This window comes from Citrus sinensis, chromosome 6, assembly GCF_022201045.2.
Source record: "Citrus sinensis cultivar Valencia sweet orange chromosome 6, DVS_A1.0, whole genome shotgun sequence".
Classification (NCBI taxonomy): Eukaryota; Viridiplantae; Streptophyta; class Magnoliopsida; order Sapindales; family Rutaceae; genus Citrus; species Citrus sinensis.
In genome coordinates this window covers 15,733,537-15,748,774 of record NC_068561.1, presented here as the reverse complement: position 1 = coordinate 15,748,774, position 15,238 = coordinate 15,733,537, and the positions used below count along the sequence as shown (strand labels likewise).

Sequence of the window (15,238 nt, the reverse complement as noted above, 5' to 3'; positions counted from 1 at the left end):
AATTAAATAAAATTATAATTACAAAAAATCGTAATTACAAGATGTTATTTTTTATAATTATAATTTCATTTAAAAATTATCATCTTAGATTTTAACATTTATTTATTTTATTGAATTTAGGGGTATTCTTATAATTGTAATTTTTATATCTTTTAAAATTTTATAGAATAAATTTTTTTTAATTCATATAGGGGTAAAATAGTTATTTTTATTGTCAAAGTAGTTCATTAATATAAATTTAAAAATAAAAATGATAGAAAATATATGTTAAAATTTTATAATAGTTAAATATACATATAATAAAAGAAAAATAATAAAGAAATAATTCTCCTACTTGAAAATAATTATATTGTCCAATTTTTACTTTAATTGGATAGCGTTTTATAAGGGAAAAAAAATAGCTAATTTATTTTTTTAATTTAAAAGGCACTTTTATTACGTTCCTTCCAAAAAAAAAACACCCAATTTTTACGGAAAGGAAAACAGTATGGAGGAAAAGCGCTTCCTTCACTGCTTGCAAGTTGGCAAGTCTGAAACCCTCAGTACGCGTTCTCAATGACTCCTTACTTTCTTCAAGTCACGCCAAGCAAAGCAAATACCGATTATATATTTATATTTATTTAATGAATAAAATTATAAATTCTTTTCCCTCATCTTCCTCTTCTCTCCATCGAACATTCGAAACTGAAAAACCTTTCCTAAGAAACCCGCCGTTACAATAATATCGCAAATAGAAAAAAAAAAATCTAGGTTTTGTTACCTGGTGCACATAAGAGTTTGTTTTTTTTATTAATGGAAGGGGCGAGCAACGGAGGGATGTTGTACCACGAGGTACAAGAGTCGAAGCTATGCGCGGTGCATTGCGTGAACACGGTGTTACAAGGTCCGTTTTTCTCGGAGTTCGATTTGGCGGCGCTGGCTTCGGATCTCGATCGTAGTGAGCGCCAGGTGATGCTCGAAGGTCGCGTCCCCGCTGCTTCCTCCGGCGATTTCCTCACCGAGGAGTCTCATAACGTCTCTCTCGACGGCGATTTCAGTATCCAGGTGCTCTAAATGTGTTTTAATTTTTTAATAATCTTATATTAGCAATAATCTATTCTTTTATGAATTGAAACTTGAAATTAAAATATAACAAAAAAAATGTATATTTAAGAACGTTTTCAGAATTATATTTATAGTTTAACAAGTTCCAATGAAAAGAAGTACACTTTCTCACTGTGACCAGATCAAAAAAATTGAAAGATTTAGTACTTTCAGAAAGACTGTATGTGTGTGAAATACACTATGCATTCGTAATTAGTAATTCAGGATTGTTTTAGTATTTGGTAAGTGATATTCATGAGCAAACATTAGTTCTATAATCATTAACCCAAAACTTTCCGTGTACGATCCTCCTATCAGACTTAGCAATTAAATGAACTATTACTTTAGGCGCCAGATTTGTAAAACAAACAAATGCGGTCACGTACCTGAAAGGTCAATCCAAATATTTTACCAAATTTGGATAGTTTATGAAAAATCCCTTTATCTTGAGATTCAAAATCCTCTGAAGCTTACTCTTAAAACATCACAACATGTGAATTGAGAAACTATAGGGTCAACAGTCAAAGTTGGATAATTCTAATTGAATGACCAATGATTATTATGCCTTCAAACATTCTACACAATCTACAAACACTAGCAATAAGTTTCTTGACTATTCCAAGTTGTTGCTTAGCACTACTAACCCAATAGATAACTAAACCAACAATTCAATAAACGAGAGCATTTCTGCCTTCTCAATATTATCGTAGTTTCTCCTTACAGAAAAACTTTTTAACTGTTCAGTTATATCCTTAAGAAGGATAGAGAAGAGAAATGGTTATATGTTAGTTAAATATTATATCTTTTACATTGGAGTCGTTGCCTACATATCTCTACCTTTTTATGTAAAGAAGTAAATAAATTTTTTTTCCCTTTTCTTTCCTATTATGTCTTTCCAACAAATAGGAACTGTAATATCTGAAGTTGGTGGTCTCAAGAGGACTTAGACTTTCCCTCCTACAAAATGAAGAGTTTGTCTGATTTTCATTTTCTTTTGTTGGAACGTTAAGAAGATTAGGAAGAAAAAAGTGGCTACATTAGTTTCTAAAAGGATCATGTAAACCGTGCTGAAATAAAATAAAAGCTACAATTTTATTCACTCAAAATTTTTGAAAAGTTATTTTTCAAACTTTAAATCTTTTTCCTCAGCCTTTGCCCAATCTAGCCTAAGGAAAGGAGAATTGATGAGTTTGTTGTGAAGGTCATTTAAACATTCAGTGATAAATACTATTTAATTGTTTCTTTTTTGGTAGCCATACTATGAGAGCTTATTTATTATCAATGCTATTTCAGATTTGTTGCTTACTTTTTCATGTAAAATATTGTAGTGGTGCTTTTTGATAGTTCATGTTAGCATATCAATTCAAAACATACCAGGAGTCATTAATTTGTTAAAATTCACATTGAACTGTGTTTGTAGTGACATTAATCTGTGGAATGCATAGATGCGTTAAGTGCACGCTGCTTTGTGTAAACTGGTAATATTGCCTGTTTTATGTGTAGATATCTACATTCACTGTTTAATCATCCATGACTGACTGCAGGGATGGACATTGGTCCAATGTGCTGGTATTTGTTTTATAATGTTGCCTGAAGGCAAGAACGGAAGAAACTGAGACTTGAACCTGTCATTTCCATTACTCAATTTTTGGGATCAGCTGTAATGTTCCAAAATCTCTTATGGGAAAGTGATTTAATATGATAAGTGGCAGTTAATATCCCATATGCGATTTGACTTGTATCTGATGGTCATCACTTAAGCAGCACCTCTCTGTCTTCTAGGAGATAACTGTTTTCTGATAGATGATGATAAGATGTGCCTCCTTATAGATGCATCTGTGCATTGGATTTTGCACTAATTATACTGATGCAATTGGTAATCAAGTTACTAGCAGCAACGATGCGTTCTTCATGCTAGTAGCCTATCTAAAAGGCCTTCAAGCCCAAGCCGGAGGCTCTTTTGAACAGTCATTTTCCATTGGGGTATATATAAAACATGACATCTGTCTTAACTTTACAATATCATGATGGAAAATAGCAATAAATGAGTAGTATTTATATACCACATATGGATAATAATTCATGTTAGGACACCTACACATAAATGAACAATATTTATCTTGTTTGATTCTGTCTGTCTCTAGTAATTGGAAAATTCATTTTCAGGAGGTGTTGGCATGTTGCCTGTCAGAGTTAATTATGATACAAGAAATATGAATATTTTGCGTGTTGTTACAGATCTTTCGGATTATTAAACTGCATGAGCACATTTTCTACATTCACAGGTGGGCATTGCTCGGTAACATTCATAAAACTGTACTACTTATAGTTTTTGGTGAAATTTCTTTTTTCAGGTTCTGCAAAAGGCTTTAGAGGTGTGGGATCTGCAAGTCATTCCCCTTAACTGCCCAATTGCTGAACCTGCCCAGATTGACCCTGAGCTAGAAAATGCATTTATCTGTCATTTGCACGACCACTGGTTCTGTATCAGGAAAGTGAATGGAGAATGGTATAATTTTGACAGTCTTTATGCAGCCCCAGAGCACCTCTCAAAGTTTTACCTGTCAGCCTATCTGGATTCGCTAAAAGGCTTTGGCTGGAGTATTTTCATTGTGAGGGGAAACTTCCCGAAAGAGTGCCCCATCTCATCCTCTGATTCTTCCAATGGTTATGGGCAGTGGCTTTCTCCTGAAGATGCGGAGAGGATTACCAAATCATGCAACACAAGAGAGGGCCCAAAGAGAATCAAATTGACTCAACAGCATTCTGATCCATTTCTTTCTGCGGAGGAGGCAGATAGGCTTTTGGAGATGGAAGATGAGGACTTGAAGGCTGCAATAGCTGCGAGTCTGTTGGATTCTTCCCCAGCTAAGCCTACTGCGGAAGCCAGCAGCACCACAGCAAGCACCCTGGAAAATGAAAAAGAAATTAGCAAAGAGAAAACTGCACAAGAAGATTAATTCCGTTCATACATTTATCTGCTGGTTGAATTGTATGTAATAATTGATGCCAGAGAAGATGTGAACTTGGATATGTATCCTTGACGTAATGCATTTTTTGTTTATATACATTCATTATTGTACTTTGTCAAAAATCTAAACTAACATTACCAAAAACTTCTTTGAGAAATGACATTTCAGCTTCGCAATTGTTGGATAGGTGCGTATGGATTTCTGGAAAAAGCTTCGAAGTTGCATGCCGGCTTTATATGGCACTTTTTGCATCTTATTCTTGTTAACGTCTACCTTAGTAAAATTATACAAGCGTATGAACCGATGAGTTGCTTAAAGAAGTTTAGCAGAATTACATTAAAGGCCGGTATTTTACTGCCAATTACCCTGGCACTGGGCCACTGGCCTTGAAATGTCCAAAACCAAAAGGTATCGGCCCTGTGGTGCCTCTCTGTTAAAGCCAAGAATACCCTCGATGAATCCAAAAACTATCACCTATCGACGAAAATACCCACCTTGAGTGAAGAAACAAGCACCTACGAAATTTAACTTGAAAAATGGAAATGTAAAAGAATAAGAAAAGAATGATAGAAAGATTAACCGAAAGCAGCCCACGTACGTACAGCAGAGGAATTATTTCTTAGAATTTCTTTCATTCAAGACTATCTCGATGACATACGCGTATAGAAAGTATGTATTATATATATTATGTTGATACAGGATTTACGTTTGCTCGTTCGCAATTAGAATCTCTCCACAACACTTAAATTTATATTTGATTGGGGATGACTTTGCGCTGCTCCCTCTAGACGAGCGAAGCTACGAGGCTTGCTGCTTTTCCTCAGCAAACTTCTGAACTCACAAAAACTAGTTAGAGCACGCCGAGGGTTTTTCCAGTGTAAATCATCTGACGCTCAAATTAGTAATCTAGATTTATTTTAGAAAAACTTTGCCATTGATCCTGTTGCTCTTTAACAATTTCTAAAGCACTGTAATCTCTCTAGATTTTCCGGAGGTTTCAAAAAGAATGCCAATTTCTTAAAATTAATTTTGAGTGTCTTAATGTCCAACCTTTTTATCTTCTTTGGTTGCCCCTTTTATAGCCTTCATGAGAATTCGACCCCCATGGCTCACGTTCGCCACTTCACTCTAGTCTCCGGTAGTTGATGCTTGAACGTTGTGGTTGTGGCTGAGTGAATTTCGTGTTTGGATTCTCAGAGAGTAGCACACGTTCTATCAACTGCCGTAGACTGGGCCTGCCAACCTTGGCCCCAACAGAAAATGTCCTTGGTGATTAACAGAGAACCTGCTCATACCATGGCCCCAGCAAAAGGTCTCCTCGTCGACTAGCAGAAGACTCCTATTCCTAGACGACACATTGCTCCTCACCTACGAAAAGGATAAATTCTCGTTTGAACATAGTTTTTTTTTTTTAGAAGGGAAAAAACTTCATTAATAAGAAGAAAATAAACACAGAATTTGTGCTGGGATATTTCCCAGCCATACAACAGACTCTGCACCTTTTAAGGCTATCTTAGCCAAGGTATGGGCATTAACATTACCAGACCTAGGGATGTGTTGAAATTTAACTTCCTGGAAGTCTTTTTTCCTGCTTTTGATATCCGAAATCACCTAAAAGATCTCAGTTTTGCTACCCTTTCTGTTGTTTGCCAAGTCAACAGCCACTTGACAATCAGATTCAAAAATAACAGAGGTTATGCCTGCACTTCTTGCCACTTGCATTCCCCATTCAATTGCTTCAGCTTCTGCAAAAGATACTTCTCCATTGAAAGTTGAAAGCTTGATGGCTGCTGCCACAATGTCTCCATTATCATTCCTTACAACCACTGCCAATCCCACTCTTTGTCTTTGATTGTCAATTGCAGCATCCACATTTACTTTGTACCAGTTTTTGGGTGGGGGTTTCCATTGCTTTGCTCCCTCTGCCTTTGTGCTCTCCCTTTGTTGGTGCTCTGGCTTTTTGTATCTTCGGAAAGCTTCTACCACTGCTTCCGCTTTTGCAGTTGAGATTAAAGGATCCAGCTTCTTCCTCTTGAAGAGGAAGTGGTTTCGTGCATACCATGTAACCCACCAATAAGCAATCTGAAGCTCAGCCTCTTTTTTGCTCAGCAGCCTTGATGTATCTAGAAAAACATCCAACATACTCCCCCTATGAGAGGATGGCCTCTCCACTGCTGCTAACGATGAATGTTGCCTAATCTTTTTTGCAGCTTTACACTCTACCAGAGCATGAAAACTAGTTTCCACTCCCTGATTGCATCTTTGACATGTTGGATTTGGTATCACTTTCCTTTTCCATAGATTTTCTGCTGTTGGAAGTAAGTTTTTTGCAGCCCTCCACATAAAAATCTTCAACTTGTCAGGGAGATCAAGCTTCCATATGGCATTCCATTGGCTTGGCTTCGGTTTTGAGCTACTTGGGACATTCTGAAATTTTTCTTTTAAGGCTATCTGGTAGCCACTTTTGACTGAGTATCTCCCAAGCTTATCATAGTGCCAACAAAGCTCGTCCCTTGCTGAGCTTCTTGGGAGGGGAATCCTTTGAATGATATCTGCATCGTCCTGAACAAAATGCTGTCGAATTAAGTCCATCTTCCATTCTCTTTCGGGGTCTATCAAGTCTGCCACTTTAGTATCTGCAGCAAGTGTTCTTGGTGATATTGGTCTGAAGGTTGTTGGTCTTGGCAGCCAATTGCTGTTATAAACTTGAACTTCTTCCCCAGAACCAATTCTCCATCTTGTGCCTTTTAAGATTATTTTTCTGCCCCATAGGATACTTCTCCATATAAAGGATGGATTGGTACCTATTTTGGCATTTAGAAAGCCCTCATGTTTGAAGTATCTTGCTTTGAGAACTCTTGCCATTAATGATTCCGAATCTTGGATAATTCTCCAACTTTGTTTTGCTACCAATGCTTGATTAAAGCTGGAGATGTCTCTAAAGCCCAATCCTCCTCTATGCTTGGCATGACTCATTCTCTCCCACCTTGCCCAATGAATCCCATTCTTTTCTTTTTTATTTCCCCACCAGAATTTTGCCATTGCTTTCTGAATGTCCTCACATAATGTCGATGGGATTTTGAAAACGCTCATTGCATAAGCCGGAACGCCCTGGGCTACAGCCTTTATCAGCACCTCTTTGCCTCCGCTTGAGAAAAACTTATGCTGCCAATTTAAGATCTTGCTCAGCACTTTTGGCTTCACCTCGTTAAAGAAACTCGTCTTTTTTCTTCCAATCATAGAAGGTAGTCCCAAGTACTTTTCATATTTAGACACCATCTTTAATTGAAAAATGTTCTTCATGGCTGATATTTGCTCCGCTGAGAGCTTTCCACTGCAAAATATTGAAGATTTCTCATAATTGAAAATCTGTCCTGAGGCCTCTGCATAGGAATCGAAGATTGCTTTTCCGTTTGAACATAGTTGGTCACGTGGTAATACACCCCCAAACATATTATAATAATTAACATTCGTTGAACATGGAATAGCAATGGCAAAATAACTCGGACCCGGACGAATTCGGATAATTCGGGCCGGGTTGAACCCGTACCGGAGAGTAAAAAAATTTGGATTCGGAATGGATTTTAATAACCCGGATGAATTCGGGTACGGGTCCTGGTTTAAGTCAATTCGGACCCGGATATTTTATTTTAATATTATTTTTTAATTAATTTTATTGATTAATATAAATACAAACTAAAAGAACAAACCCTAATCGCAATTCGCAACTTGCAGCTTTCGGTTCTTAGCTTCTTGCTGCCAGCAGCCTTCGCGATTCGCAGTCAAGCAGTCAAGCTTCGGTTCTTAGCTTCTTGCAGCCAACAGCCTTCGCGATTCGCCACCGTCAGAACTTAGAAGCTTGGGCTCGCTGCTCGCTACCGTCTTCCGTCGCAACTCGTACTCTCGGGTTCGTTCACGACCGTCGCAACCTCGGGTTCTTGCACCTCCAAACAACAATCCGATTCGCCACCGTTGTCCGTCGCAGCCTCGGGTTCGCAGTTCGCCACCGTCACATCTCACAAGCTCGTTGAAGTGATTTAATTTTTTATTTGAAACATTGAAATTTATGGATTTAAATTAGTGGATGTGTTATTGGCTTATTGCTTAGAAATTTGTATTGTTTATGAATGATTTACAATCTGGAATTTGAACGTGTTATTGTTTGAAAATGTATTAATTTTTTATTTTTAGAATTTTAGAAATTGATACTGATTCATTGATCCGGGTTCAAAATCCGGAATTCAAAAATTCGGATTTTTCCAAGTTGAACCCGGATCCGAACCTAAGTAAAAAAATCTGGGTTAAAATCTAAGTCCGTAAAAAAAAATATGGTATTCGGATCCGGAATCAGGAAGGTTAAACCCAGATCCGGACCCGAATTTTGTCATCCCTTGATAAGAACAACAAAAGAGCATAAAGGAAAGGACTAATGCTATGAGTAGTTACAACAAAAGAGCATAAAGGAAAGGACTAATGCTATGAGTAGTATTTCGCTTTTAGGCTGGAATCTGACTCCGCCAGCCATACCTTTCATTTTCCAATAGTCATACATATAATCATATTTATTATATTCGTGGGACAGACTTTAAACAGAAAATAAAAGTCAAAAATTTAAAAAAAGGGTAAAAAGTTGTAAATATAAGGCTTAAGAGGAGCTACTAATTCATCAAAAAAAAAAAAGAAAAGAAAGAGGAGCTACTACTTTTCTCTTTTCTGAGAGATCATCAAAACTACTTGTTACACGGGTTTTAGAGATCTGGTCTGGATTCAAGATTCTGTTTTTAGTATCTTCTAAAATGGGTTCATCTTCCGATCGATTGTTTAAAAGACAAAGAACTATTCATGAAATCCTCGGAGGAGGTCTTGGTAAGTAAAATTTGATGATGCCTTTTGGTTGGATATAAGTTTTTATATCAGTTTCAACATGAATTACACTCCAGAGAATGTGAGTGCGATTTTGCATTGATAGTTGCTGTGTTAAAGAGCTTTCAAATTATATCTGCGTACAGATATATATGAATTGATGGAATTTAGTCTAGTGACAATCTTTGATTTTTTTTCAGTTGATGGATTGAGTGTTTGGTTCAGGAGTTGATGTTGATCTTTGTTCAAACTTATAACAGCTGCAGATGTGATTCTTTGGAGGCGAAAAAATGTAACTGTGGGAATATTGTTGGTAACATTAGCTGCTTGGGTGGTGTTTGAGAGATCTGGTTACACTTTGTTGTCGCTTGTCTCTAGTGTTCTACTACTCCTCATTGCCATTTTGTTTCTTTGGGCCAAAGCTGCTGCAATTCTTAATCGGTAACATGCTGGAAAATTTGTGCTTTCAAGTGCATTTTTGGCTGTTCTTTTTGTGCCTTTCAATTTCCAAAGCATATTCAGATGTTGAATCGTACTATAAACAGTATGTTGGCATTTTGCTTTTTAAATATTCATTCTTCTCTTGCATGCTTTGATGTTGTAAAGTATTTGGACCAAAAATGATCTCAATGTTAGGATGGCACCTTTGAGCCATGACCTACTACTTAAATATTCATTGATAGATATGCGAGCCTAAGATAATGATTCACTTGAGGAACTGTAATGATTTTCTTTTATACTCTAATCTACAGAATGCATGCTTAACTATCACTTCCACCAGAATAAACATAATTATTGGCTTTTTCCTTTGTCAAATTTGTTGTAAAATTGCAACTCCATCATACTTTACTCTCTCTCAAACAGGCCTGCACCACCCCTGCCAGAGTTGCATCTATCAGAAGAAATGGTAAATGAAGTTGCAGCTTTGATTCGCACTCGTGTAAATGATTTCCTCTCAGTTTCTCAGGACATGGCCCTGGGCAAGAACTCGAGATTGTTCTTCAGAGTAGCTCTATACTTGTGGCTGATCTCCTTTGTTGGTGGCTTGACAGATTTTCTTACGTTAGGCTACACCAGTAAGTTCCAAGTTTCAATTGCATCACTTTAGTTTCCTTCTAAATATTACAGAAAGTCTCTGGCCCCCAGAACTGAGTTTGGAACCTGAATTTTAGTTTACTTTTCCTCTGCTGCAGGCCTTGTTATTGTTCTGACACTTCCAGCCTTATATGAGAGATACGAAGATCATATTGATAAATATGCAATATTGGGCTACCGGAAACTTCGGCAGCTGTATGTGAAAATTGACGAGGAGTTTGTCAGCAAAGTCCGGAAATGGATTTTGGAAAAGCAGAAACTAAGTTAATTCCTCTCTTTTTCTTCATGATTTTCTGATATTTTGTTTTTATTTTCGGAGAAGCTGGGGTGGGGAGTGTTAATGGAGTGGGCGTTATTGGATTGTTTTCTTATTGAGCTTCAGGTTGTGGGAGTTGGAGAATGTATGTATTAAAAAATGGTGTCTTTTGTTATCCTTTTTGACATTTTGTGAGAGATTTTGACAGGAGAAATATAGAATTTAAGAAAAATCCAAATATACACAATTGGCAAGTGAATTTGTCTTCTAAAGCCAAAAATTACATGACCAAAATTTATAAAGTTGTATAAAAATTTTGCAGTGTATGTTAGCCCTAATTAGATTAAATCATTTTTTTAATACTGATTACACATTAGATTATTGTATTACACAAATATTTATAACTGCCATTACAACAAATCATTACACTGATATTTGCAATCAAATATATAATTAAGACTTAAATTATTACATTAAATTCTACGAAGTAAATGTCCAGATAAATAACCCTTACAGACTAAGGATGTCTCTGCTCCACTCTCATTTAACTCCACATAATTATATTTAATTGAAGAAGGTTGAGTCCATAAGAATTCAAACCACTGCCCTCATAATCATGCTTAACTTTGAGAGCAGTGGTTCACCACTAGGCTAAAGACCGAGTGACTAGATTAAATCATTAAATATACAAATCAAAACTGAACTGAGAGCAAAAACAAAAATATGGCCCATCGGTCAAACTGAATTGATCAACGCAATGAAGTTTAAAAGAATTACATGCCAGAATGCCCAAAAAAGTTTGTAATTTCCTACTCCTGGCTACTTCCAAACCCATCACGATTCTCATGCGGCCACCCGAATCCCGGACTCTCACGGACCATATCACCAGAATAGTACTTACCTCTTTTGTGCTGTGACATGTGAGACTGTGGTGGTGGTCCTGGTGGCGGCGGAGGAAGTGACATGGCTGGTGGCGTCAATATACCCTTGCCATCCCGGGGATCCATCCCACTACTGCCCTGCACAGCTTCCATCCCCTTATTGCCTGTTGGTAGGGGAGGATTTATCATCGGTGCACCTCCTGGATTTTGTGCATAGCCTTGATAAAATGCTGCTTTGCCTTGAGAATCTGACATGTTCCCAAAACCCTCTGCAATTCCTTGACCCCCTGATGGAACTTCAAAAGGGGGGCCACCAGGCCCAGGGTTCCAGAGCTGAGAGTAACTGGGTGGGAAATTTACACCCCCTGGGCCAGGTGGGAAACCCAATAATGATGCTTGTTCTGATCCAACTTCTGTCACTGAATCTGGCCTTGGCATTCCAAAGGGAGCACTGTAAAACTGTTGAGATCCTTCAGTTGGAAAAGGAGGAAATGGAGGTGTCAACAAGGGGTTTGAATTCATGGGCACAACAAAATTTGGTGGTTGCATTGGATGCATAGGAGGGTATTCAGGAAATTGGGTCTCTGATAAAATCCCTTGCTGTTGGCTAGATTCTTGTTGAGGGGTACCCTGCATGTCAAAGCTCTGTTGAAAGCGGTTGTGAGGACCAGGCCTCTCAAAGCCTGGAGGAAGGCTGCCGTCAGGCTGGGCATCTGATTGGTAGTTTTGGAGTTGTCCGAAAACAGGAGGCTGCTTTGGTAGCAGGCCTGCCCTTGGTGGAGGTTGTTCTCTAGGTTGCTGCCAACGAGCTTTGTCATCACGATCATTAAGCTGGGAATTTTGACCAGGAGAAAAGACAGGCCTCGGGGGAGCTCGAACAGAGGATTCTGAAACCGTAGGTTGTTTGGCACTTTCTGATTCATTATCTTCTTTCTCTGCATTGGGCTGTAGTAGAAGGTCAGCATGGCTCACGTGAATATGAGCCTCAAATTCAGTTTTCTTCAGGAAAGACTTAAGACAGTGAGGGGCTGCACAGATGAAGATGCCCTCCATCAATTTGATTGTCTGAATCTTCTGAATACGTTCATCACAACTGCAATCAACAAAGCATGTGAAACTGCTAATTGCATTCCTCAAACATTTAACCAGTACAAAAGAAGATCGATGGGAGAGAGAATGCACGATAGTACAAATTTTACCATAAGAAAAACTGACAGTCCTCATGTTTGTTTGTTTGTTTCTATTTTAAAGCACCCATAGCATTTGTTCCTTAGAATTTAGGTCTTTTCAAAACAACATAACCAGTAATAAAATAGTCTTATGCTGTTAATAAAGATACTACAAACCAAACGAATGGATCTGGGATAAGATATATGAGAAAATCATATTACTGTTTAAAGTATATCCTCAGTTTTAAAGCTCAACCAACCAAGATTAAATCCCAGGGGAATGCACCACACAATAATAACAATATCATTCCCAAGGGAACTTTACTATTAACTCCCCTGTAAACATGCAATGCAGATAATGATGGGCAGGAAAAAATTAGATGTTTGCCAATCAAAACACGGGAACTCAATCTCATTTTTCATTGAAGTGGAAGTATCGCTCTGGATCCATGTGGAAACCAATTTGCTTTAAACTCAACTGGTACACTAGTTCATGAATCAAAGCAAGTTAAATTTCCAGAAATAAAGCTATTGTTGAACCCCATGAACCCCATGAACAAGCAAAAAGACACTTAATGTATAGAAATAATATCAGCATGGCTACATTTGAATTTACTACAAGGAGAATGATTACCTCTAGGTTAAATTTGAACTTTACACAAGCAAACATGTAAAGGAAGAGTATCCAGAGACATCACATGGTACTAAGAGATGCATAGTAATAATATCAGCAGGCCCATTAGTTTATGTTAAGAATTCAAGATTGGAAATCTCCTTACAGATAGCACATTGAGTCACTCCTGGCACAGTCAAGACAGAACACATGTTCACAGGGATTCTGCAAGTAAAGAAAAGTTAGTGTACAGAAATCCACACAGATATACTAAAACATTGCTAGCAGCTGATGTTCAGGCAGCTAAGCTGACCCACTCGCCCATACAAAAGATAAAATTAAAGCAAACAAATTTGCACTTTTTCAAAACCTTGAGCAATGCATCCTCTCTGCAAGGCAATATATGCAATCGCACATATGGATTACAACTTAGCATCAACAAACAAAAATAGTATATCATAAAGTTCCTACATCTCCTATGGATGCTCAAACATGCACAAACAAACTCCACCTCATTGCACTTCTTATTAAAATATCCTTCCATTCCGCACCATTTAGCCAAGAAGAAGACATTTGGCCATAACAATCAAGGAAGCATTGCCGACTTTATAGAGAAAAATCAAATACATTGCTCCGTTACCGGTTACCCTCTTTTGAACAGAAGTGCATTTTTAATGAACACATGTCCAACCAAACGTTATGTAATAGTTAAATATATAGTCCATACTCTATCCAAAACAAAAACAAACAGATGCAAGAAACAATAATTGGAACATACCAAGCGCCCGTAGATAGCAATTGGGTAATCACATCGAACACAAAAATGGACTCGCTCACCAAGTTGGCGACGGGACCTGCGACCAACAGTCTTGACAAGAGAAGCAGCAGTTGCAGCACCAATACCCTTCGCCACAGGAAGATCAGCCAGAACAAGATGATCAGGACACGCAACTGTCACAGTCTCCACTGGCAAGGGCTTCACCGCTCCACCACTTTCTGATGATGGAACCTTTTTAAGCCGAATTTGAAGCATTTTCAACCTAATCGTCTTTATCCCACTAAGTAAAACAAGCTCTGACCTCCAAAAAAACTCAAGCCTAATAACCAAATTAATTAATTTCAGAACATATCAGACCAAATCATAAAATACTAATTATCAATCACAAACTGAGGTGGTTTAATGCTAGATTATCCAAACAAACTCACAAGCATTATTCCTTTTCTTTTTAATGGAAAAAAAAGATATTAATCTTTGACAATTCTATAAACTGCAATAACATAGAAATATTAGCTTGCAAACTCATTATTCATGACGATCAAATTGTATATATAGAGCGGCCAAACAATAAATAGTTAAATACCCAGAAAAAAAAAACTCTAATAATAGTGAATGAATGAACCCATAAGGGTAAAAGCAACCTTAAAAAAAAGAATTTAAGAAAAAGAGATATAAAGTTCGCAAGTCTTGAAAGCCCTAATTATGCTGCAAATGATGAATTTAGAAATAATAGTAATGATTAGAATAAAAATTTAATTGTTTGCTGGAGGGAAAAGCTTACTAGTGACAGCAAGTATCGGGTTGGCGGATTATTTTTGTCATTCGAGAGATATCGGCCAGAATCGGGCTGCGCTCTTTTGCCAGAGACAGCGCCTTGTTGCTTGCGGTGGCGATGGATGCGTCAAACGACGACGTCCTTCGTATTGTTATTGCAGCCGACTGGCTGTGTCATTAGTGTTATGTTCCAATTTTCTTTTTTCTAAGGCAAATTTCCCATTTTTTATATGATATTCAACTTTTTATTATATTACATAAATTTAAAAAAAAAACGGACTTTTTCTGAAAGTTGATACAAATCTATTAGACATATGTTTCAGAGAATTGATATTTGTGCAAAAAAAAATTTTGATTTATATTTCACTATGTTTTCTTTTATTTTTTTCTGAAAAATACAAATCTATTAGGTTCCAATTCTCTTTTTTATTTTAAATCAATTTTTCATTTTTTACATAGTTTTTAACTTTCTATTATATATCATAAACAAAAAAAATCTGGCCTTTTTCTAAATATATATTTACAATATTAGGGAAAATATGAAAGTTAATAAAAATCTATTAGACTAATATTTCAGAGAAATGATATTTATTCAAAAAGTTGTACGAAAATTTATATAAATCAAAACAACTTTTTGCCCAAATATCATTCCTCTATATTATCTTTTACTTTTTTTCTGAAAAAAAAGGGAAATTTCTGTTTTGAACTAGTTATAAATTGCAATTATTTTAGCATGGTTATTTATTACTTCGAT

At 37.0% G+C, this 15,238-nt stretch overlaps 3 protein-coding genes across 3 annotated transcripts; 2 read left to right on the top strand and 1 right to left on the bottom strand.

The window, feature by feature from the left end:
* Positions 1-457: 457 nt before the first annotated feature.
* Positions 458-4,233, top strand: LOC102608142 (ataxin-3 homolog). The gene is made up of 2 exons (XM_006480885.4): positions 458-1,044; positions 3,438-4,233. Exons 1-2 carry the CDS (start codon positions 793-795, stop codon positions 4,041-4,043), a joined length of 858 nt encoding a protein of 285 aa, XP_006480948.1. The 5' UTR covers positions 458-792; the 3' UTR covers positions 4,044-4,233.
* A 4,488-nt stretch (positions 4,234-8,721) lies between these two features.
* LOC102607847 (reticulon-like protein B12) lies at positions 8,722-10,528 on the top strand. Its single transcript, XM_006480884.4, has 4 exons — positions 8,722-8,921; positions 9,179-9,359; positions 9,783-9,994; positions 10,112-10,528. The coding sequence occupies exons 1-4, from the start codon at positions 8,852-8,854 to the stop codon at positions 10,279-10,281; spliced, it is 633 nt and encodes a 210-aa protein (XP_006480947.1). The 5' UTR covers positions 8,722-8,851; the 3' UTR covers positions 10,282-10,528.
* A 281-nt stretch (positions 10,529-10,809) lies between these two features.
* Positions 10,810-14,701, bottom strand: LOC102607549 (E3 ubiquitin-protein ligase HAKAI homolog). Its single transcript, XM_006480883.3, has 4 exons — positions 14,492-14,701; positions 13,711-14,029; positions 13,099-13,157; positions 10,810-12,243 (listed from the first exon to the last, which is right to left on the bottom strand). Exons 2-4 carry the CDS (start codon positions 13,963-13,965, stop codon positions 11,079-11,081), a joined length of 1,479 nt encoding a protein of 492 aa, XP_006480946.1. The 5' UTR covers positions 13,966-14,029; positions 14,492-14,701; the 3' UTR covers positions 10,810-11,078.
* Positions 14,702-15,238: the final 537 nt, after the last annotated feature.